The 25,462-nt window shown below is 46.8% G+C and overlaps 1 protein-coding gene and 1 pseudogene across 9 annotated transcripts in view; one reads left to right on the plus strand and one right to left on the minus strand.

The window, feature by feature from the left end:
• Positions 1 to 25,462, plus strand: part of htr4 (5-hydroxytryptamine receptor 4) — a 93,006-nt gene that overhangs the window by 24,898 nt on the left and 42,646 nt on the right. For 8 of the 9 annotated variants that reach the window (XM_035649722.2, XM_035649715.2, XM_035649717.2 and 5 more), the window contains exon 2: positions 5,584 to 5,653. In XM_035649722.2, coding sequence (XP_035505615.2) covers positions 5,598 to 5,653 — 56 coding nt within the window. In that variant the 5' untranslated portion in view covers positions 5,584 to 5,597. Of the gene's footprint in view, positions 1 to 4,788; positions 5,053 to 5,583; positions 5,654 to 25,462 lie in introns of those variants that run through there. The other variant, XM_035649718.2, reaches the window with a different exon arrangement.
• Positions 14,661 to 15,609, minus strand: LOC118319367 (annotated as a pseudogene).

Here is a 25,462-nt window from a genome sequence, read left to right on the forward strand (position 1 = left end):
GGCAGCATCAGGCCCACGTGGCTTCTCCCCTTCGCTCGTCGCCATGGCGTCCGTTGATGATGAAGATGTACCCATGACGCTGTGCAGGACATCTCAGATGTCTGCAGTGGCACAAAGGGGCCAGGCTTCTCACCTGGCCGGTCCCTAACTGGATGTTCGGATTTCATGCGCCGTCCTCAGAATTCTGTCCGCCCGAGTTGACCAGATTAAGGAAACTGACGGCGCATGAAAAACGCAGCAATTTTGTTGCATCGCGCCAGTGTCCTTCTCTGTCCGCGCTGCGCCTGGTAGTATTTCTTCCTGTTTATTCCATTCACCTTTTCTCTTTCTTTCACCGTCATGGTTTCCCTTGTACTTCCCCCTCCCTCCCTCCTCCCTGTGACTGGATGGGAGCTGACAGCCTCCAGTAGAACCTCTCGGTGGCCCGGCCCATTAGCTCGGTCATGCGTTCTCTTTGCCCCCAACGTCCCCCGACTGGGTCTTGTACAGAGCAGAGAGTCTGAGGCCCGAAGATGACATTAGAATCTGTCCCTGGATTAGTAAATGCTCGGTGGCGCTGGTGCTGGGTCCGTCACGATAACTCCTTTTTGTTGCACAATATATCATCCTAGAAATTGTTGTGATAAATGATATTGTCGTACTTTTGAATCCATTATTTTTTTATCATGTGAGCTTGGTCGTTGCGTGTGTCCTACACTATTTTCTGACATTATATCAACAAAACCAGTGATTTATGAATCATACGGCGAGAACAGATGAGACTTTGCTGGACTGTTGTTGACACGTTCACTCACACACGCATGAAGACACATGTTATTGAGGTCAATAAAAATGATTGATTTCATATTCGCATATCGTGCGGTACGTCGATAATGTCATTATCGTGACGGTGTCACCATGTGAGCTGCTGCTCACATTGCTCATTCATGTTCTTGGTCTATGAAGATCATGTCATGATCCAGAACAAGCAACAGCCCACTTTTACTCTATAAACGACAGGTTGTGACAAGGGCTGGGCCATAAAACGATAAAAATTATCATTGCGTAATAACTGTTCCTCGATAGAAATATAAGACACGGTGGATACAACTTGGATCCAACTCATTCCGTCCATGTTATTTCACAGACCTCACGAACAGCCAATGAAAATGAGAATAGCGGCGTGCCGAACCAATCACGTGGCCGATCTCCTGGAGCGATTTCCACAAGTTTTTGTACGGTCTTCATTTACACACCCGCATTGTATAAACATAGAGCCCAGGTGTCAAAACTACTGGAATTCCTATTGAAGAAATTTATGTCACTGTCATTTTGGCCGTTGGTTCCTGGAGGTCACAGGATTGTGTCATCAGCAACTGTGCACTTGAGTCTGTACGCGATGTTCGAAGATCGATTTTTCATATATGATGCTTCAGATTCAATTTGCTTTGCCCTGGTTTTACTTTTGACCCACGACGCAACTCCAATCCAAATATGTGGATATGAGAGCTTCATCCCTCCACGATCAGAGAACGCGAGCAGGTTTAAAAGTGTGTTTGTGTACGTGAACGCTCCCTTTTGTCCAGAATGTGCAGGGAATACGTGATATGTGGAGGACGCTTATGAATCCATGTCCACAAGTACCCACATGCTTGTTTCGGTTCGATGCATGGGATGGATGTTGCACGTGTTGGCGAATGAGGACGGCGTGAGTGAACTTCATGTGCCTTTGAGCACACGTATGGACGCATGAAGATTATCCACAGTTTTTTAACAGCCGACCTTCAACCTCTGATCTGCAGAAACCTCTGGGTCTCGGCTCGTCGCTGGTTGAACCGTGTTGACGTGGCTTGTTCCAGCTTTGTGTTTTGCTGACAACTTTTAATCCTGTTTTCTTAAAATTCTAAATAGTTTTATCGGGATATGTCTTTAAGATATAATGTTAATGAATGAAACTGATGATCATAATTAAATTATCAAATTATAGCTGGTTAATTGAATTCTCACAATGGCAGAATCTTTCTGGCGGTTTCTCGGTCCTCCTCATCTGTTAAGCTCCTCTGTCTCATCTCGAAAGAGGAAAACTGTGACGTACATTCACAGTTTTACAACGGCAATGAAACATTGTGGTTTTGAGCATTAGGGGAAATTCACAACGACCTTTTAATAGTGCGACTGTGAATCTCATGCTGCATATTGAGCCTCGTACGTGCTGTTGCTTGTCAGTCTGCCTTAATATGTATTTCTAGGGGAGGAGGCCCTGAATGTCTCATCGAGTCAAGTTTTGAAGGAACCTTGTGGAGGTGTGTGTGTGTGTGTGTGTGTGTGTGTGTGTGTGTGTGTGTGTGTGTGTGTGTGTGTGTGTGTGTGTGTGTGTGTGTGTGTGTGTGTGTGTGTGTGTGTGTGTGTGTGTGTGTGTGTGTGTGTGTGTGTGTGTGTGTGTGTGTGTGTGTGTGTGTGTGTGTGTTGGGCAGAGCATTATTTGTCATGTCAAGGTTTCTAAGATTGAAATCATCACAATGTACATTTACATAACGGGCGTAAAAAACCCATATCCCATGGATATGGGTAAGCTTGTCGTCGTGGCTGTTGACGCTCCGGAATAATCTATAGGGTCTATAGTTCGATTGTGTCCAGCGTTAAGCATCTGGAACATATGCCATCTGTCGAAAGTACAGTACAGTAATCCAAAGAACACTGATGTAATGTAAGTCAATACTTACATGATTGAATGTATGGTTGTGTGTGTGTGTGTGTGTGTGTGTGTCTTAAAGATAGATAGAATTAATATTAAGTGCATCAGCATTATGGTGCACACTTTTTGGAAAGTTGGTTAAAAGTATTTTTTTTGCGAGGAATTGTATTGCATAAATAAATCATGAATAAATAAACATAACCAAATCGAACATATGACCAGAATAAAATAGATACATATGACCAAATACAATTAAATAAATAAACATGTGGATAAATATATCCATATATATTTATATTTGTATATATCCATATATATTCATATATGTATATATCCATATATATAAAATGTGTAGCTTCATCATTCTAATATATGTCAAACCCAGTATATTATGTAGTGCATAAATATGATCAAATCAAAACATATATTGTACATAAGTGATTTTAAACACAGCTATAGATTACAATGTCACTCCACTGCGTTTAGCTTTATCGCATCGTCATATATTTCAGACGCAGAACTAAAACCTGGTTGTTTTGTCTCGAACAAACTCAGTGACACATACGGATCAAATGTCATGTTTTATTTATTTATTTCTCCGGGAGGAAACCGGAGCACTCGGAGAAAAAACCCACAGCGACTGCGATGGACCCTCGTGCTACTTCTTCTTGCGCCAGCCCAGGAAGTGCAGGACCCGTCTCCAGAACGACGGCGTCGCCTCCGACAGCGTGACGCACGCCACCATGTGCACCTCCAGCTCCTCCCTGAGCTCGGCCGTTTCTCTCCGGAGCCTCTGACCGGCCTCTTTCTCGGCACGGAGCCGGACCAGAGTGTGGAGGTTGGCCGCTCGCTGGTCCTCCACTTCCTGCAGGAGGGCGTCCGCTTCCTGCTGCTGGGCGTCTTTTTCCCTCTGCAGGCGGTCGCTCAGTCGCCGTCTCCAGGTTTGCTCCGTCTGCAGCTCGGTGCGAAGAGACTGTGCCTGTGCGGAGAGACACGCGCTCTTCTGAGTCTCCTCCACCAGGCGGAGCGAGAGCGAGGCGGTTTCTGCCTTGAGGCCCCCAACGCGCTCTTCCTCAGCCTGAAGTGCGCCGACGAGCTGGCGGTTGGTTGCTCTCGATGCCTCCAGGTCCTCCAATCGGTGAGCTTTGGGCGGCTGGAGTTCATTCTGCAGCTCCTCCTCCAGCTTCGTCTTCTCCGCCTGTAACCGTCTGCAGTTACTGCTTATGTCCATCTCCTGCGTCCGCATCCACAGTGCGTCGCTCTGTTCCCTGAGGGCCGCGCTGGCGCTCTTCTCGGCGTTGATCTTGTTGTGAAGCTCCAAGTTGGAGTTTCGCAGGACTTTCAGTTCCCGAAGGAACGCCTCCATCACGCCGCTGGAGCCTCGCGCCGCCTGCTCGCGCCGACGCTCCTGCTGACGCCGAAGCTGCTGCTCTTGCGCGTCCATTTGTTTCTGCAGCTGATCCGTCAGCTCCAGGATCTGGGACTTCTCCTTCCGCAGCTCGGCCGCGAGGTTCTTCTCCATTTTTGAAAGTAACGCGTTCTTTCGGATCTCTCTCTCCAGGCTGGTCGAGAGCCGTGCGACTTCTCTCTCCAGGTCCTCGTTGACGTCCTCGCTGTCGAGCTCCGAGTCCTTCGCTCGGGGAAGCTGAGCCTCTCTCGCAGCGCTGCTCTTTCTCTCGTCCAGACATTGCTTGTCCTTCTGCGGCCTCTGCTGCTGCTGGGTTTCTCTCAGTTTCTCTGACTGGTCTCCCTGCTCCTCACCCCTGGTGTGCACCATCTCCAGCTCGGCTCTCAGGAACTCGACTGTCTTTGACAGAGACTCCTTCTCTTCGGTCTGCATCCCGAGCTCGGCCGTGACCTCGGTGACCCTCAGCGCCTGGCAGGCGAGATCTTGCTTTGCCTGCTCGAGGTCGACCTCCAGCGCCTCGACGCCGGCGTCGCGCTCCTCCGTCATCATCGGGGTGCAGTTCTTGTTCTCGTCGAAGATTCCGAGTCCGAGTGTCACGACGGACGGCGTCTGAAGCTCCGCCTCCTACCGAGCGCCCTTTGATCTGTGGCTGTGTTCTTTTCAAAGTCCACGGTTACCATGGTAACCTTGACAAGTATACAATATGTTTTTTAACATCTATTTATACTATGATGAATATAAATATGATATATAAAAGGAACATAGTAGAAATATATGTTATTAACGATGCAAACTTCCATTATTTTCTTAAAAAAGCACCACGCTGCCAAATACAACAATTGTCAAATGAATTAAAATGTTGAGACGCGAAAGGCAGAACACTGAACCGCTGCCGGCTATGACTTCTGACCCCTGACATATCCATCTGTCTACTGAAAAATATGAATCATTCCAACCTGCTCCATCTCAGGTTCTCACGGTTTCTCAATTGTAAAAAATATCTTTATTTTTCATCTTGTAAAACTGAAATTTCCCCGATCCGAACATCAGTATTTGTAAATTTGGCAATCATCAAAATGTTTTCAATGAGATGCAATTAATATTAATAGTAATAATGATGATCATAATAATTCATTTTATTTGTAATGCACTTTACAATAAAACCAAATCTCAAAGTGCTAAATTGTCATTGTATTCATTGATTCATTTGAAAAAAAAGTTCTTCTATAAATCACGTGTCATGAAAGTGAGTTCATACCATGAATTCACTTTAATTCAACCGAAAAATCTCTGCCCACATTACGCCGGGACTTCAAATGTCAAAGAAAATAGCTGCATTTGCATATTTCTAATTTTGTTTAATGCATTTATGTAAATGTGTAATCTGCTTTTTTAAATTTTTCGAACGTCATTTCTAAGTAAAAGTCAAGATAATGTGAATGATTATGTGAATATATTATTTATATTATTAATCTGTCCACTGTGATCTTCTCGTCTGCAGGGACTCATGGTCACATGACTGTCAGCGCTGCAGGCCAGATGCCGGCGATGGAGGAACTTGTCAGTGAGAGGTGAGTCGAGCCTGGACAGCGGTTACATTGACGCTCCACAACATGTGGTATTGAAGAGATAGAAGAAACACAACGCGCCCATGTGCATCTGTGTTGTTCGGGGGGAAACTGCAGACAATGGCTTCTGCATTGTGTCATGGACCAGTCGCAGACATCCGCAGAGCAAAGAGATGAGTTGAGCTCCCTGGATCCGTTCTCATCTTCTTCATCGTCCTCTTCCTCGGGCGCGTTGGTCTGATTCAAACCACTGATCCTGCACGAAGTCCGTCGGGTGGTCTCTGTGTCCTTTGTAAAGAGTCCTTTGATCGTCCGTAAAGGAGGAGAGAGAGAGAGTTTTTGACCAACGTGCAGCTGCATTGGGACCAATTTAGTTTCTTGACTTCTTTGCTTCGACTCGGAGGTTTTGAAGGAAAAAAAAGGAGATAAATACGGCGAAAGACACAGAAAAGGTCCATGTGTGAGGTGAACCAGCATCTTACAGACAGGTCGAAGACATGTTGTATTGATACAGTCAGAATAAAAACCAGACTCTTCCTGTTGTGCTCTTTCACTGTTTGTCTTTCTGTTGTTACCTCGGCAACAACTCGCTTCTTGCCAAAGTCACTTTGATCGAGACTGAAACTTTTTGAATGATGATTTCTTGAAGGTGTGAATTTCTGATCAGTCAACAAATCCTCAGTAGGCCTGTTGTCCTTTATCCACTGCCTGTATTCTTAGGACGACAGGAACTGAATGGGTATAATCATGTTAATTAATAACATTAAAAGAAAGTAAACCATCTGGAGATTATTCTGACCGAACTAGAATCATTCCAGCTGTAACAGACGTTATATTCAGACGGGTCAAAATGCAAACATGGTGCTGATCGATCGATTTCGCAACACATTTGCTGTGAGACAGAAATATTATTTAATCCTTCAAATCTGATTGATGCAAAACACACACTGCCGTCGAAACTCAACCAAATTTCCAGTGATAGCGGTATTTCGTGTTTCTGTTGCCAGTGAAGATACAGAAGACATTGAAAATGAAAAAAAAATGACCCGCATCCATCATGTCTAGATTTCTTCTTCCATTCTGAGGCTTTAGCCGCAAATGTTAGTCATAATATGTAATATGTTAGGAATTACAGTTAGGAAATTGAATTAATTTAGGATCGTCACCTTCTAAAATCTGGTTAAATACATAAAACCTTTAGTTTTGCCCTTTGCTCTCGAGTAAAAAAAAATCTAAATGAACAAATGACGTTGAAAAGATTTGAATTATCCAACTCGGTGTGGAAGGTTGAGGTCTGTAGTGTCGTTCATGAGATGCCAGGACACACACGCACACGCACGCACACACACACACACACACACACACACACACACACACACACACACACACACACACACACACACACACACCCGTGACCCAGTTTCATGTTGCGATGTTGTGAAAGGGCTTAACGTCCGACTCCTGCGGCCTTGAGAAGAATCAAATGGCTTTTTGAAACCAGTGAGTGTGATTGATGATGTCGTTTCACGGCCGCCCACAAGGCCTCACCCCACACACACTGTGTGTGTGTGTGTGTGTGTGTGTGTGTGTGTGTGTGTGTGTGTGTGTGTGTGTGTGTGTGTGTGTGTGTGTGTGTGTGTGTGTGTGTGTGTGTGTGTGTGTGTGTGTGTGTGTGTGTGTGTGTGTGTGTGTGTGTGTGTGTGTGTGTGTGTGTGTGTGTGTGTGTGTGTGTGTGTGTGTGTGTGTGTGTGTGTGTGTGTGTGTCACATGTCCCAGGCTGTACGACGTGTTAGCACGTCGTCTGTCTGCTGTGTGACACGGATGAAGATGAGGTCACACTCGAGATGCAGGCGCGAAAGACGGAGAGTACATTATTATGTATTTGGCATTCATGTTTACGTGAGTGTGTGTGTTCAGAGGAGGTTTGTGGGAGAGAGCGGATGACGTGAATAACCACAAATCCGCACCAGATCACTGAATGTTCCAGCGAGCAAACTCGTGCGAGTTGTGTCAAGTGTCAGTTTGTATGAACAAGCAGCCAGACCACTGCACCGGTTTAATCTTTCTGCACAGTTTGCATCATATCTATCGCCTTCTTAACTCTGCATCTGTTGTTAGTACGGCAAATCATTTCATCAGGGTATTGTGTGGTAGCGACATCTACATCGTGGGACCAGCAGCATCACTGAACGTAATCCCAGAAAGCACCAGTCGCTCAGTGCCGCTGTGTCCGGGCCACAAGTCAATACGACGCAGTCGCTGGGACTCGGCAGCGGTCGGGTTCCCTTTCCTCCCCTCGGGTCAGTTTCCCTCCTCGCTCCGCCGCTTCACTCTCCACTTTTCCTCAGCGCCGCAGGTTCTCGTGTGACAGATCCCGTTTTTCTGGATCGCCGCTTCCACCGGAGAACGTGCGGCCTCGCGCGGCGCGGAGCTGAAAATGGAGAGATCGGCCGCGAGGAGCTTCGGCCTCCGCCTGCTCGTGTCGTAAATTTGCTCGTTCATACTTTGATTTACTCGCTCATTCAGTTCATGCAGCTGTTTATTCTCTCTTTTATTTCCTTCGGTGTGATCTCCTGCTGTTCACGATTGAGGAACGCAGCAGGCGACCGACACCGGCTGTAAACTGCCCTGATGAAGAAATCAGAGTATTTTTCTCTTTAGAAACATCATCATTAGATATCTGATATTTTTCTCCATCAGATTTACAGATTTGTTTTTTATGTCTGAATGTTTTTGTTTTCCCGGGCAAGTAGAAAGATGAAGACTAGAACTTAAAGGAGACACATATTCAGGTTCATAATTTAAATATGGATTATGACTTGAAAAGGTTCACATGCTCTAATGTTCAGTGAACGCATCAGTTTCCTGCAGCTCCTCTTTCACAGCCTCTGAACTGAAACACTTCCTGTCTCTTTAAGGCCCCTCCCTCCCAGTGAAGCCCCAGTCTGCTCTGATTGGCCGGCCGGCTCCACTCTGTTGTGATTGGTCAACCGCTTCCAGCGCGCGTAGGAAGTTCTCTTGCCTTGTCGGGGGCGTGTCAGACCAGCTCCGTGAAAAGGTGATGTCACCATGTCACTGAAGCGTCGTCCGAGCTGCTGACGAGACGAAACTGAACTCTTGGCCGTCACCATGTGTTGTGAGAGAAATCGCCTCTTCACACTCTTTATGTTCTTGTCAGTGTTCCCTCCCTCTGCACCTCCACGTCTTTCCTTAACAATCCGGCAGGCGTCCGTCATCCGTCACCCCCGACCCGCCTGAGGATCCTTCTCCTCTCGCTGCTGCAGCACAATCTCAAGTCTGTTTCACTTTTCTCTTGTCCCTTTTTCTTCCGTCACAGCCTCTCAGGTCGGCGGTCGGCGGCTGCCGCGTCGCAGACTGCAGAGTAGGCAGGCGGCATGAGAACAACTTCTTCTTCTTCTTCCACAGACTGAATAATTCATTCAGAGGCTGCTTATGTAATCCCAATAAGAAATCTTCCATTCATACAAAAAAAGCATTAGCTGATGCATGAAGTAGAACACGCACACACACACACACACACACACACACACACACACACACACACACACACACACACACACACACACACACACACACACACACACATGAACTGAGCCATTTACGGGGGAAGAAAAGAAAGAGACGCGCGACGCCTCGGCCTCCATTCTGCTCCGTCAGGACCAAATCTCTGAATGGAAGCGCGCTGACGATGCTGTCAAAGTCTCCGGCAATGAAACCGTTGTCCTCCCAGATGGAGGCGGGAGGGGGAATGCGTGTGTGCGCGTGTGTGTGTGTGCGTGTGTGCGTCCGGAGCTTTTCCGTTCATGTCTGACGAGGTGATCCCTCCCACCTGTCACTGACAGAACTTGCAGGCTCGTGCAGGTTCAACCTTCTTTCCTCCGTCAGCGTCCTCACTCTCACACGTTCCGTGCCGGAGGTCGCGGTTTTGACGACTTCAATTAATACAATTTGAAGATGGGTGTGTGTTATTTATAATAATGAAACCCCGGCACCGGTGTACAAATGTGTGTGTCAAAGATTCTGAGCTTGAGCAGATTATTCGCGGGGCCTGTGTTCGACTTTGGTCTGCCCAACCGTGTTCGAGCATCGGTCGGAACGGTTATAAAACCAGCAGTGGACTGAAGGTCAGAGGAAGGTCAGAGGAAGGTCAGAGGAAGGTCAGAGGAAGGTCAGAGGGCACGGAGCACGGCTGCACAGAACGCCACCGTGCAGCAGAACCTGCAGAGCAGAACATCCGAGCTCAAGTCGTGTTGTCAGAGGAAACGGATGAGGGGAGGCGGCGGCGGGGGGCGGGGCTTCTGTTTTTGGCAGCTTCTCCACTGAAAAAAAATGTCATATTTCAAGGTGGAGGTGCAGAACAATGAACTAATTTGTGCTGACAAGAGGCTCCGAGCAAAAGTCTCTCCAGTGTTTTCATGCAGAGCTCTTCCCCTTTGATACACACATCCTCCCAACTGCTGCAGGAGTGTTTATGATCTGATGGAGACGCACGCACACACACACACACACGCACACACACACACACACACACACACGCACACACACAGAGGAAAGCTAGTAGCCAATGGCCGCCTGTGTAAACGATGTGAGGAGGAGGAGGAGGAAACTCTGCTGTTTACTTCTGGGTCCTGACGTGTGGTTGTAGTCATCGCTGTGTCCACACACACACACACGGACACACACACACAACTTTCAGCAGCTGCTTCGCCGTGGGGGGAGACGAGAGCAGGAGAGGGACACGAGAGAGAGATAATTCATGTGTGAGGTGTTACTGTAAAGGAAGGTCACGGCTTGTTAATCTTGCAATTAAAGAAAATCATATCAAACCATATGGATCAAAAACCCATATACACAAATAATGATTAAAACAACCGCGATAGGTATTTGAGCAATGACACAAAACTTAAATGAAATCTTTGATGAAGCTAAATGATACGAATGATATTCTTCATCTTGTGCTCACAAGATGTTTAACAAATGATTATCATGCGCACGATGAAGTTATATAATCGTTTGTGAAAACAGTAGAATGTAATTAACCTTTTGAACATGACCGAATGGATCCCTCACTTTCTGGCGAGTCGTTTTTTTTGTTGTTGTTTTTTTTAGTTTATTGAAATGAAGACGAGCAAATTTGTCCTTTTCCTCTTTGTTTCTGTCCGTTAGTGGCTGAAATTAAAGATGAATCATATCGAGATGAAGAAAATGACAGAAATCGACTCTGCTTTCTCCCGTTTAGTGAAAAGAAAAGAAGAAGAAACAAGTGACATTAGTTATGAAACTAATAGTTTGAAGGTTTAGTGGCAGAGAGTTGAACATCTGATAATTGAGGCGACAGTTTGTCGTGATGATTGTTGCACTTGGTCCATTTGCACGCAGGCGAAATGATTCACGTAAAGGACGTCGCTCCTGCTGACCGGGTTCATCGCACATCTCCTCCTCTCGCTCATCGTGTGGAGTTGTGGGGTTGTGTGTGCGTGGGGCCGGGGGGGGGGGGGGGGGGGGGGGGGTCTCGGGGGTCTTGTCACTTCAGCTCAGCAGGGGCAGATGAGAGAACGAGCGGAGCTGATCCGAGCAGTTTCCTTCCTGATCACGCTCAGTCCACCGACGAGGAAGCGCGTCTCCTCTGATGACACGGCGGCCGGGAAGACGGGGACGACCCCCTTCAGGGGGGGAGGACGTGTTCCATCGTGCTTCACAGTCAAGACGAGGATGTGCCCCACTGATCTGTGCGAGCTGTGAACAAACAAGGGAAAAGAGAGCGTTCATCCGTGATCAGTTTTGTTCGTCGCTCAGTCCCGGCTCGTCGTTCTGCTGCGGCGGCGTGAAGTCGCATTAACGTACATTGACTGTAACAAAAAGAACAGTGGAAGCGAGTGTCCTGTTTCCTCTGGACTCTTGCTCTTGTAGACATGAGCCGCGATGAAACTGGAGCCGGGCGCCAGCGTTCATTTGAGACCACGTCCTCTCTCGTCCCGCGGCGGCGGTGGACGTGTCGCGCCCGCCCGCCCGACGCCGCGCGGCGCCTCTCGGCCTCGACACATCCGACGGGTGCGTCTAAATGATGCGTCGTCCACACGCCGCAGCTTTCTTCTCTGTGTTTCATCACAACCTCTTCAACCGTCCGTGAGATATCGTGAGGAAACTCAAAGTTGACTGGAGCTTCCGTCGTGATCGGGGCCGGACTGGGACATAAAAACGGCCCTGGCATTTTTGGCAGCCCACTATTATTGTGACGTGATGCCGCGCAAGCTCAGTAGTAGCCTACATGCCCTGGAAGAGAGTAGCAGTGCTATAAGAACTAGTGTACTCGTTCTCTATTGATAGATATCCTTGTGATCCTAAGATGAGGAATAGTTTGACTAATCTTCTGTAGAGAAACATAGAGATAGTTGCTTGTATTGTACTTACATGGTTGCGTTTCGATTTCTCCATTTTTCTGTATCACGACACACTTGACACAGTTGACGTTGCATAATCAAGGGGGGGGGGGGTCACAGGGCGGGCTCAGAGATTTCATTGGGCCAGCCCAGTGTCAGTATGGAAACTGGACCAATGGGCCGCTCACTGTGTAGTTCAGGCCGGCACAGTAAAAAAACAACTTTCCGGTTGAGATATAATTCCAAATCAGTGTATTAAAAATCCCCAAGATAATGCCAGAGGTCTCGGGAGGAGGAGCAGCAGTTTGTATTCACGTTCCATCTCGATGCCCTTTGCCTCGAATCACTCTGCGACGGTGACGTGTGACTTCTTTTTAAAGTGACAAATATGAAAATGTCCTCTTCTCCTGTCGTGGTTATTGACCCAAAATCAAGGGTCATTTTTCAAACCTGTTGACTGTTGGCTGCACGACGGCGGCATAGTAAGAAGCTGGCCGTCCTCCAGCGAGATGCAGAGCTCCTGCAGTCATCCGGAGGCTCTGGTTCACCCGCCGATCTCCGATCACGATCTCCGTCTCACAACAAAAAGCACAAACGTGGGAGATTAAACCTCGCTGTGAGAATCCCTTGGTGACACTGTAACGCCGCAGTGTTGGTGTGCAGACACGGTCTCGTCTCAGATTTCCCGCCCTCCGACCTTATCGATATCAATGTGATATTTTCACAAAGGTCAAGTGTTTTGTTGCCAAGGTCGGTTCCTCGCCTGCGTCCGATTGTTGTCGTGGTGACTCGTCGGCGGCTGGCGTGGGGGCCGAGCGGTCGCCAGGAGGAATCGGGGCCCCGGCACACGGAGCAGCTCTGCTGCCGTCACGAGCTAAGAAGTTAGCGTCGCTAACACGGAGGCGTCATGTTGTCTTGTTTAACGCGATATATATCTGGAACATCCGGATGGAATTTGACTACGTCCGGCACGGACATTCACTCGGACTCGAGCGTGAGCCGGCGGGTTGGTCAAAGGTCACCGTGACCTCGCATCACTCAAGAATTCATAGGCTAATTGTAATAAACCTACACCTGACGTCTCCTGACGTTTCAGAACAGTAGACAGACATGGAAATTGCGACTGAGAAACACACTCTGGAGGTGGTGACTCTAGTCTTGATGTTTGTCCTGATTGGTGCACACACGAGCAGAGGCCATTCCGGTCTGGCCCTTTTTAAAAAAAATATTTTACGATGAAAAAGATGAGATGCGATACTGTGGAGCTCCTGCGCATCTTCTGCTTCACAGGCCAAACTCTCTGCAGCGTGCCGAGCTTGTTCAAGGAGTCGTGATCTATATTAAATTTTCTATCTGAAGTGGCGTCGGAGACCACGAGTCAAGTGGACACGGTCTGCAGAGGAGCTCCACTCCATTTGAGTCTTGACCCCCCTCCAACTGTCGCATCACATTTCCCAGGCAGCTATGGCGTCACTGTTGACTGTGTTCTGCTCGTCCTGCTTATAAGTGGCGTATGTTGACTCTGTGATATCATATTCCAGGAAATACCCCAGTTATCGCAATGAAACATCACGCTAGGTTTTGTTGACAAGCTGTTGGGATTAAATCCTACGGGGGGGGGGGGGGGTACAGGAGAAGGTATTTGATTTTTAGTTTTGTCCGGCTTCATGCATATTAATCAGTATTGAACTGTAAACGTAGAGTCCATAAATATATATTTCTACATATACCAAAGTTTTACCAATAAGCAGAAATGTGACCAAAAGGCTCGTTAATGCCTCATGTTTCGACCAGAAATGTTTTCAGTATAAATCACAATTTTGCCTATAGACTGTATTTTTGTGTGCGGCCAAACATCTATTTAAAGGTTTATGGATGAAACAAATGGTTAAATGAGATCCAGTCCTTCCCCTGAAACATCAGAGACACTGCAGCCAAAACACCCAAACAACTTATTCAATATGTCATCACAGATTGATAATAATTGTTAAGGGAAGACTTTTTGGTGTCATTTTTTAAAAATTCTTTATCTTAAGATAGTTATTGTGTGAGCTAAGATCCGTTGGTTTCCTCGATGGACTCGTGTACACCAGTCGTTCTGAAACCTTACAGATGTCTCCAGAGCCAAGTAGCTCCGTTGGTTCCTGGATCTCAACTGTACTAACTGTACTAAAAGAGCGACAGTAGCGAAAGTGACAGTAACATGCTTACCTATTCAACAAACATTGTTCTTAAACCAACTAATAAATGATTAAACGCACTCATTCAACCTAAGCCTGAACATGTGGAAGTGTAACTTGGCTCCCAGACACCGGCCCCTAATTGTCTCCCTTATCTGGAGACAATTAACAAATTGTAACATGTGTAGCCACAAAAATCAATTTAGCACCATGTAGTCTATTCAGCCTCCTGAAGGAGGCAAATCTGATGGGTCTGTCCCGCGTGCTGGTCTTGGTCTTGATCCGGACCTGACGTACCCAACCCGTACTTCCCCGTGACCAAGACTTTGCCTGGTGCCGAGTCATCGACGAGTTTGAAACGTAAATAATAATAATAAAAAGACACAAAAAACCAAGACAGAAGCTGTCGTTCAGTGGTCTTCATGTCGGCTAACATTTCGGGTGCTTCTTGCTGGACATGTCAAACCAAATGAGGTGCATCTCCTGCGGGGAGATCTGCTGGAGAGTGATAACCAATCTGTACGAGCACAGACTGTCGGCCATTTTGCTGATAGTAAAACCGCTGTAGTGATACGGGATGATACCCAGCTTACGCAAACGCACTCCATTGTACACTTCCTGAAGGTGCAACAGTGCTGTGTCTCGTGAAGTCTCGTAGATAAGCTCAGCTACATCCGCCGAGAGCACGTAGCCGGTGCCCGAGCAGAAAGGTGGTTATTTATTGTCTGGGTACAAGTCTCTGGGCATGTACCACTTATTGAGCAGATCAAGACCCGGCCGACGTAATATCTTCTTCTCGGCTCGGCGGTGGGCTTCAGGAGCTCATAGATCAGATTGTGCATGTTGACAATGACGTCACTGTCCGTCTTCATGATGTACTGCGCTGGAGGGCAGAAGGTGGCCACCCAGCGTATGCCCATCATGGTCTTGAGGGTGAGGTTGTGGTAGGAGTCGATAAAGTTGCCCACCACGATGTCATGAAAGACCCGACTCTCCTGCTCCACCATCTTGTTGAGGACGGAGTCCGCGCTCCTCCCGAGCAGAAAGACTCTGAGGATGCGGATGTCGGCGAAGACGCCCACATCAACCCGGGTTTCCCGGATGGCTCGCCGTGGGCCTGGCGGTGATGAGGATGACCAGGAAGGGAGTGACGCCGTCGCACGTTTTTGCACTCAGCGCTTACAAACTCACCCGCGTGCAGGTCGAGGGTGAGGATGTTGGTGAAGGTGATGTTTGTGGGCGGTTTCACCTCCTCCTGTACGGACGGAGACATGTGGCCGACAGAAGTGGACATCGGGCGAGATATGCTGAGGTACCACAGAGTGCCCACGCAGCAGACCACCGTCGGCAGGTGTAGACACGACACCTTTGAATGCATTATGCTGCATTTAGGGGAATTTTAATGAGCTGGATGTTCTTCTTTCCATTTGCAAGGTTTCACCCAGCAAGGCGGCATTAGGCTCCTCCAGCACGCAGCTTAGTACAGAAAAGTTTACTACACTAAGAAAACCTTGTGGCTCGGTCGGTGCCTGAGTCTCAACTGAATTAACCAGTTCACTTCAATGCAACGAGCTGAACTTCGCAGTCACGACGGGACTTCCAAGAAGCAGAGCCTCGCGCGAAGAGCTGTTTCTCTTAAAGGAACAGGGACATGCTTGCCTATTCAACGAACATTGTTCTTAAACTGACATTAAATACTAAACTTGCGCTCATTAAAAGCTTAGCATGAACATGTGGAAGTGTCACTTGGCTCCCACAGTTATTAATTGCCATTTTGCGAACACTGCAGCTAAGTTAACCCTTTAAAATACAGCGTGGCGTTGGGATAAAACAAAAACACTACGACTTCTACTTGACCGGCTGCCTGAATTTCTCTTGTCAGCTCGCTGCAGTTTTCCTTGCCCAGCTGCCCTTTATACTGGAGAAAACAAGTAACCAAGCAACAGGGAGGACACTCGCATCTCAGCAGCAGCCACAAGAGGAACAAAGTTCTGTACTTACACCGGCCGAGCAAAGGTGGTCTGGTTATCAGGCCGCACGACCGTGACGGAAAGAAATACCACGCAGCGAAACAAGGACTGGCTCAGATGGGATACAGTACGTGTGTGTGTGTGTGTGTGTGTGTGTGTGTGTGTGTGTGTGTGTGTGTGTGTGTGTGTGTGTGTGTGTGTGTGTGTGTGTGTGTGTGTGTGTGTGTGTGTGTGTGTGTGTGTGTGTGTGTGTGTGTGTGTGTGTGTGTGTGTGTGTGTGTGTGTGTGTGTGTGTGTGTGTTAGTTTGGACGAAGTTCACTAACTCTTTACGCTGGAGACGTGATGAGGGGGCGGAACTTTCATGTGTTGAATTTCAAAGCCGTGCAGTAGTGAGTGGTCATCTCGCTCCGAGCGTTGTGTTTGTTTTAATGTCTCCTCACCAACTCTGTCTGCGCCCGTGAAAGGGTTTTTCCTCACGTATCCCTTGTAATGATGCAACTTAAAGCTTTGCTTTGACATCGTCATCATGTTCACGTGCTGACATGCTAACATTCAGTAGCTTCGTTTGTTAGCATTACATTTTAGGTTGTTTTTTTAAGGTAGTGGAGGAGATCAGTTATAAGCCGCAGTAGTAGATTTTTTTAGGTAAAAACGTATGATTAATTGACGTCACGTCCTCAGAACTGCTTCCAATGTTGCCAAGAGGAAAGAGCCCCATGCTGCAGTTGCTGCTGGGGCCTGTGGCAGAGGGCCGGAGGACGGTGCGTCGTCACAGATGAAGGTGAAACAGGGAAAGGCCTGAAAAAAAATACCAACTCTTTCAGCACTTTCCCTCCCCGGGAAAAAAGAAAATTGATGATCACGTTGCTGCGCAAGGTCCAAAGGACAAAACTGGCCAACTTGGGCAGAAGGCCTCAGCAGAAAGAAGAAGCCTTTATATATATATATATATATTGTACATTAGTTTGACCCTGAGGATTTTGCAGAGTGAAGTTTGGAGGCGAGACTTGGACAAAGTCTGCAGATGCCGTCCCGTCCCTTCTTCTTCTCTCCATCCCCTTCCTGTCCATGTGAGTCACATTGTGGTGGGAATCACACTTTATTTGGTAATATACAACATGTCTCTCGTCCCTGATCCAGGAGGTTTCGTGGACATCCTCACAAAGTCCCAGAATCCACCCCTCATCCAACAGGAGGCAGATTAACATTAATTTGCTTTTGTTATATAAATTGTAAACTTCTTTATCTAAGTCATAGTTAACATATAGATCTAGATGTGTGTGGAATCAGGTAATGCGACGGTTACGTCTGCACCGTTTGATACGACCAATAGGAGCCAAGAGTGGCAAATGTAGCGAACCTCGTCGCCATGGGGACCGTAGTAACAGAACGCAATGGAACGGGCGTGGTTTGTTTACGATGAGGCACAATAACTGCTCTGTTAGGTTCAGTAAAAGATCTGTAGTTTGGATCTAAAAAGGCGACTTCCCCAAGATTGTAGGACGTCTGTTGACATGATAGTGTTCATTTTTGAACATAAATCTTATGCTCGTGGAGTGGTCACGGGATAGCGGCCTTCTGTTACACATCCATCCACCCCAGCTTCCTCCTAACACTGACTTTGACGCCGCTCACACTACGAACGAAAACCGACTTCCTCCTCTGCGTCCGTCATCATTACTGCTGCCACTAGAGGTCGTCTCACAATGAAGCGTAACAATGTGTTGAAATGATGGGGTTGTATGTTCGTGTCTCTCTCTCTCCGAGGGACGGACTGAAAGGCTTCCAATTAGGCCCATTTTGTCCCATTATATATACAGTAGCTGTATCACTGTGATGATGCATTGAATGAGACGTAATGGTGGAAACCTGGACAAATGCGGCAGGACGGCGACGTGCAGTAATGTTTTAATGGTGGAGTGACGTAAAAGTGACGGAAGAGATGAGCGAGATATTGTCCTTGTTTGTATGCAAGGGAGTTGTTATTACGTGAAGGTTTGACAGCTAGCACTGCACAGAAGAGCTGCAGTTATTATATATATATGTATGTATATATATAATAAAAAAGATATATGTAACAGGAAATGATGTCAAAGTTGTGGTGCCATCATAGTTCAAACGGTGACTTTAAATGCTACTTGAAAGTTACACTTACATTTTTATTGAGCAGAAATTGACAACAACCGATGAGAGGGTTGGTCGAGAGCCGCAGCAAAACACCAGAGCTTTAAAGTGGAGTTGTTTTTTTTATATTCCGCTGTGTAATTGCGCGCGGCTTTTAATACGGACGGACAGACGAGGATAATACCACACCTGCAGTCATCATCATTCGTTTTCAATTCACGGTATTATTCTTTTCACAATTACGTCTCCCATGCACGTCATTTGTTCACCATTCAACCTACAATTTGCTCCAAAAAAACCCAACACCTTTTTTCCTCTGCTGGGTCTTTCTTTGCGTAGTTGTCATCGCCACGCTGCTCTGTGAGCATCTCTCTGCACCCTGAGTCACTTGTACCCGTTGCCAGGCAACCCAAATTGATGTTTGGAGTGTGGCCGGTCGCCACAGGATTCTTGTAGAGATGGAGGCGTCGCTTCATTCAAATCGTTTCCAGTCAGTTTGTTGGCGTGTTAATAAGACTGTAAATGCTCTCTTTACTCTATAACGTCGATTGTTTGCAGGTTTAGGATTTCACAGTGTTTTCTCCTGTCGCCTGGTGGGTAATGAGCCACTGCCGTCTTTCATCTGTACACAAACATTATGGAGCGTAAAGTTTGATCTGTAGTTGTAGATTAAGGATTAGTTGACTAACCCTCTGGACTCTGTATGACCCAATAATCCTGCCACCTTCTTGTTACCAGGTTCTTATTCACATTACTGCTAGTTTTACATTTGTATTGTAGTTAGATTGTTTTAGTATTGCTATCTATCTATCTATCTATCTATCTATCTATCTATCTATTCATCCAACTATCTATCTATCTATCTATCTATCTATTCATCCAACTATCTATCTATCTATCTATCTATTCATCCATCTATCTATATATATATATTTATTTATCCATCTATCTATCCAGCCATCTCTCCATCTATCTATCCATCTATCTATCCATCCATCTATTCATCCATCCATCTATCCATCTATCTATCATCCATCTATCTATCTATCATCCATCCATCAATCCAGCCATCTATCCATATATCCATCCATCTATCTATCTATCTATCTATCCATCCATCTATCAAACCATCCATCCATCCATCCATCCATCCAATTTTCCCGGGAAGCATCATCTCACGATATGAAATTCCTTCAGAAACTGATTCTTTTGTGTCTTTGCTTTCAAAACATGAAATAATAGTCAAGGACCTCTAAGGACCAAGTGGCACTTTAATCCGAGGGAGAGTTGATGCTCCTGTCGCTCATCTGTCCCTTGAGAGTTGACGACCAATGACCTGCGAAGTGACTGTGGCGTACGAGCGCTGACAGCTCTCCTGACCCGCACAATCCTTCTTGCACACACCGGCAAGAACGACACAACAAGAGAGATGATGACGGGCGTCCGGCGAGCTGCTGATTGAAAAAATAAAATCTGTTGTAGCTGCACATAGGCGACTGTACTGTCCTGAGCTGGAGCGTCCGGAGGACGATGAGAAGTGACACGTCTCTACAGATGTGATGAGGTTGATGAATGTTCACCGTGGCATTTTTCTGTTTCCCCTAATGTTGCCTCCTCCAAGAGGTTTCTTTATTAGCTCATTGAAATTTCAAAAATGTTCACATTTCTCCCACGAAAACGACAACACTGGTTCACAGACATCATGGAATCATCCTCACAGACATCACCGACATCACCGACATCACAGACATCACAGACATCACAGACATCATCTACTCTACGCTCTCGTCTGTCGACATTTTCACGCCACATGATTCGTCTGCGTCCGTTGGTAACGCCTCTTGGAAAAACCAAAAAACTGAACGTCTTATTCTCTGATCGTATACGTGTTTCTTGATTATTTATGTTTTGTCGAGTACAGTGATTCATTACAAACGAAACGATGAGAGTAAAACCTGAATTCTTCGAAACCACAAGGCCCCAAAGCCGCTTGTTTTCTTCCACCCGTGACATCACACTACCTCCGAGCCATGGAAGCAGCAGCTGTAGTTTTAACCTCCTCAATGCTTCCTCGAGGTCTTTGACTGCCCACGCTTTGAAAACCACCCGATTGTGTTTCGGAGCCTCTCTCTCTCTTTCAGAGCTGAAGCCGCGACAACGGAGCCGAATCTGGAACACGACTTTTCTTTGACCCGTCAGCTCGGCGCAGAAACAGAAAACCAAACGCAGTCGCTTGTCACAGCAAAGAAAATAATCCTCCCGCGCTGGAAAAACACAAACGGCTCAGTCACAGCGGCTAATCACGGAGCAGCAGGTTGGAGGTGGAGGAACCTTCACCGTGACTCAAACTCCATCACGTCAAAACCTGCTTGACGAGCACGGCGGCGCGTCGTGTCCACATCTGAGCCGTGAAGGGCTCATAAGTGGAGCTGGATTTATTGATCCTGGAGTCTGGCAGGAATTCTTCTGGGTCGGAGGTTTATTTAGGAAGATCACATGCAGGCGTCAGGTTGAACCGTTGCCCCGCGGTGGGTTTCCTCACAGTTTATTTTTGTTCTGTCCCCGGTCAGGAGGGAAAATGAAATCCAGAGGTTTGAGATGGATACAGATGTGATAAAACACAGTGTCAGGGGGAAAGTACATGAACAAGTACAGACTTCATTTCATTCAGCTGTGGAGTTTCTCATTCATACAACAAGTTCAAATGCATTGCAGTGTTTCCCCTACCGCCCCGCCCCCCTGAAATGTCAAATTGATATTTATATATATATATATATACATTAATTTTTTTTTGTATTTTACATATATAATCAATCGGAAGTCATTAAGGTCACATTTCTTATAGACCTTATTCCTCATTCCTGTATGATATCCACAAAATCCACATTCCTGTGGATGAAACTTAACGTGCTTTGTGAACCCTTGTCAACAGTTTTCCAGCCGAGTGAACCATCTGCTTTCCTAATTTTAGATTTACTCCCAAACTCTTGAGCGTCATTGTTCTGGGGGGGGGGGGGTTATTTTTCCTGAGGGGTCTCGTCTTTTGCTCTCCCGTGCTCTCGGCCCGCGGGACAACTCTCGTCCTCGTTCGAGACACATCCTCCTGAGTTTTTCCGTGGCGCCGACGTGACACCGGTCTGGACGGCGCCCGTCTCGCCTCTTTGACCGGTCCAGATAACAGCAGGCTTGTCTTCGCCTGCTGAGAGGGAACGCCAGCGTCCAGATAGCTATTCTTTGCAAATTAAGGATTCCCACCGAGGCCTTCAACAGCAGCCGCCATGTTTTTTTGTTTCTTTTGAAGGAACAGCGTGAAGTTGGATTCCTTCCCTGTTGATGAGATGTCAACGTGGACACGTCTGGATGAGCACAAACAGGAAAAACATCGAATGATGGAGGATTGACAAGACGGGATGAGGGGCTGAGATCTAACTTCCATTGCAGGAATTTAGTTTAGAAACATGTGAAACTGGCATCAATTATTTATTAACTGATATCAACATGGAGAGGGAGACACATTCAAACGGCTGTGAAGGTGGTTGTCAGTCAACAGCTCGAAAACCCACAGATTTCTTGAAATAAATGTTCACAAAAAGCGCTTGTTGCAGCAACGTTCCTCCCTTTCCGATTTCCACAGCAGAAATGAAACTGATCTGCTGAAACTACAGCAGTTACCACTCGGAGGATGAACTCCGCCCGCCTGAGGAGGCGACTCGGCGTCTGTCCTGTTAAGACCTCGCACCCTCATGTTTCTTGACGCTGTCCTCGGATGAAAAAGAACTTTCGAGGATAGTCCCAGGAATAGAAGCACTTTACTCGTGTATCAGTGCCGGCGTCTCTCTCTGTGCACTCAACTCTACATAATTCATCAATCTACTACTTCATAGCATATTGAGGCGACGGATATCTATGAGTGTGGGCCCTCGGTGGACGTATGCGCTCTGCTGAAGGCCACTCTACTTTCCTTTCGTCTCTTTCAATTTTAATTTTAATTATGTTTGTAATTATGTTTTGATGTCGTCCTTCATCGTGGTTCCCATGTCGAATGTTTTCTCCTTGGGTGGAGATTCGCCAAGGCAGTTTCCTAACGAACAATATTAAATAGGGAAAGTAAAATTTCACAAATTAAAAGAAGAAAGTATATTATTGAATTATTTTTAAAAGAAATGGAACTTGAAAAAGACAAGACCTGCCTTTATTGCAGCAGATTACATCAACCACGAGTGTTGAGGTGGAAGCCAACTGGGAAAAAAGTTGGAACTAAAAATCCACTCCGTCTGACTTTGGGAGGAAAAAGTTCCATTCTCCCAGCCTCAGACTTTACAGATACTTTCATGTAAGTTTCGCAGAGGCCACCAACGTGACGGCCTCCGTGCAATCGACTCACCTCGTCCTTCAGAGTCGCGCCGTCGGACATGTGACTTCTCGCACACAGAGCTCCTCTGACGGCGGCAGCGGCTCTTTCCGGACCGCTGGGGCTTGTTGACTGCCCGTCATCACGGCTGGGGAAGGAAGGGAAAATGAAATCCCTCTGCTCTTCAGATCCAATCAGTGGCACTTCAACAGCCACCGGATACAGAGCCGCTCCAGAGGAGCTGCCGAGGCCGAGGTGCAGAGGGGAATCCATCGTCTTTTTACTCCCTCTGGAGTTCCATCTTTTGGAACATTTGGCCTCATCTTCCTCCACTTCAGAGGTGAAGGAAATGAAGCCAGGAATGTGTGAAACATCCCATTAATATTGTGAAACATGTTTATCTTGACGAGAGGCAGAAAGAAAACGAGCCACTCGGTGACGGATTGGAGCTTTAAACCTTCTCGTCTGGTGGAGGTTTTCTTTCCCAGTCGCCCCTCATCAAACTCTGAGTGGCTAATTGAGGCTGCTGCTCGCTGATTGCCGACCAGAAGTTCAGCTTAGCTGCAGGTCAGAGTTCACGTGTATCACATCTCAACGAAAAGGCACGGGTTTTCTGTTTCGCTCAGTCTTCTCCGTTAACCACGGCTCTGCTGTGCGCAGATACATCAGGTTGGATTTAAGAGCAAGTGACAGTGAGTTATTTGTACATCTGGAAAATAGATGTGGACATTGAGAGAGAGATAATTGTGAGCAGTTTTCCCACAAATGCCTCATCGTGAACTGCAATTAAACTTTGTGAAGGAGTTTGGTGAAGAGCTTGGTCTGGTAGGAGCAGCTGCTGTTCGGCTCTTTGAGACGGTGTCTATTGTGTGAGCTTGTAGGGCTTGACAGAAAAGAGGTGACACGATATTTCACCTTCTGAGTTTTGGATGTAATCATACTGTAGAGGCCCAGTGATATGGTGCAGTGCAGACATGTCTAGGACAAACTGATCTGTGGTCGCTCGTTTTAACCAGGTCTTTAGGCCGACATCCAGAATTCCCCCAGTTTGGGATCAAAAAGTACACCCACCCACCTACCTACCTACCAACCCACCAACCTACCTACCTACCTACCAACCCACCCACCTACCTACCAACCCACCTACCTACCTACCCGCTTATCCACCTACCTACCAACCCACCTACCTACTCAACAACCAACCCACCTACCTACCAACCCACCTACCTACCTACCCGCTTACCCACCTACCTACCAACCCACCTACCTACTCACCAACCAACCCTCCTACCTACCAACCTACCTAAACAGATAAAGTTTTTTTCAGGTTAGCACGGATGTACGTAGTGATACGTCGTATGGAGAAAGTGAAAGTGAAAGTCAACAACATGCCTGCCACATTAATGCAGCTAACCTGGTGTATGGAGGTGAGACTGTTCTTCATATGTCTCATATGCGTAACCCAACCTTTACATATTACAGTTTTCAACAGCGTTTGTTGTAGGAAAATATGTTAAAACGTTGGAACTGTTTTATTCTGCTCTAGCTACAACTAGGAACTCCAGAATTTCCCAGCTTGGGATCAATAAAGTATCTTCCTACATAGCTAACTAACAACTAACTAAACAAATTTGAGCAAATCAACGCTCTTTAAACAGTTTGGAAAAAATGTTCCTGTGGCTGTGAGATTGCAGGGTCAAGCGTATGAATTGGCAGGGAAATTAATTGTGCGAGTGAAATGATCATCAGAAGCTCAATAGAGGAACCGGGGCCGTTCTGCTCCCAGGTAACAATACTGCTGAATAAGATCTCGGGAGTCAAATTAAAAAAAAAAGGGTGCTGCGCTAAATTGTTCCTCCAGAATTAGGAAGCAGATGGCGGCAGCTTTAGAATCCGAAGTTGACAGGCGAGTAATGATCGGTAATTGTGCGCGTTGAAAAGCTTTAGGGAGAAAGTCTCCAGAGTCTGACTCATTGTCAAATCCAAGACGGGGCGAAGGCTCCCGCTCGTGCATCAAAGAGTAGAGTTTTTGTGCTGCCCGTCAAAACCCTGTGTTAAATAATAATAACATGCAAATGAATGTCTGATTCAGGGGGAAAGGTCAGACTGTGTAGCCTACAAATTCAAGATGAAAGAACATTAGACTGCTCTTACTGAGCTTCTTTTTTTTGGGGGGGGGGGGTAATGATGTTTCTGTTGAGATTCTCTCGGCGTTCCCATTTGATCTGATTAGTGTGTTGGCACCTATGATCAAAGAAACAAGCCTCATTTGCACACTATCACTTCTGCTTTGAACCTCGGGCGGTGAGAGTAGAATAATGTTGCAGCCGGGGACGAGAGACGCCAGCGGTGGAGCGTGTACTGTATGTTTGGCGTATCTCAGATAGCGTGGACGGATATATAAGAGCCCAAAAATAAATTGGCAGGACAAAGACAAAGGAGGAGGAAAATTCAATTTGACGCTCGTGTAATGGAGCTTGTTCTCTCTGCTTTAGGACGGAGGTGATGGTGCGTTATAGTCTCCGCTGACCCCACCCCCCCCCCCCGCCGAGCGCTCACAGAGCGAGAGGCCGCAGACCTCGGGAGGATTACTATAACACACTTCAATGTCAAAACAAGTCGTTTTCAGAGAGCACTTAAACCACACAACTCGCTGCCGGGGCTTTGACTCCTCAGCCCTGTCGGCTACTCCACTGACGTCACGCCGAGGTTCCAGGGGTGAAAAAATGCACGTTTGCAGTTTGATGCCGTAAAATATCCCGAATAAGCACCTCATAATTCAGCC

The sequence above is a fragment of the Scophthalmus maximus genome, chromosome 9, assembly GCF_022379125.1.
Source record: "Scophthalmus maximus strain ysfricsl-2021 chromosome 9, ASM2237912v1, whole genome shotgun sequence".
In the NCBI taxonomy this organism is placed as follows: Eukaryota; Metazoa; Chordata; class Actinopteri; order Pleuronectiformes; family Scophthalmidae; genus Scophthalmus; species Scophthalmus maximus.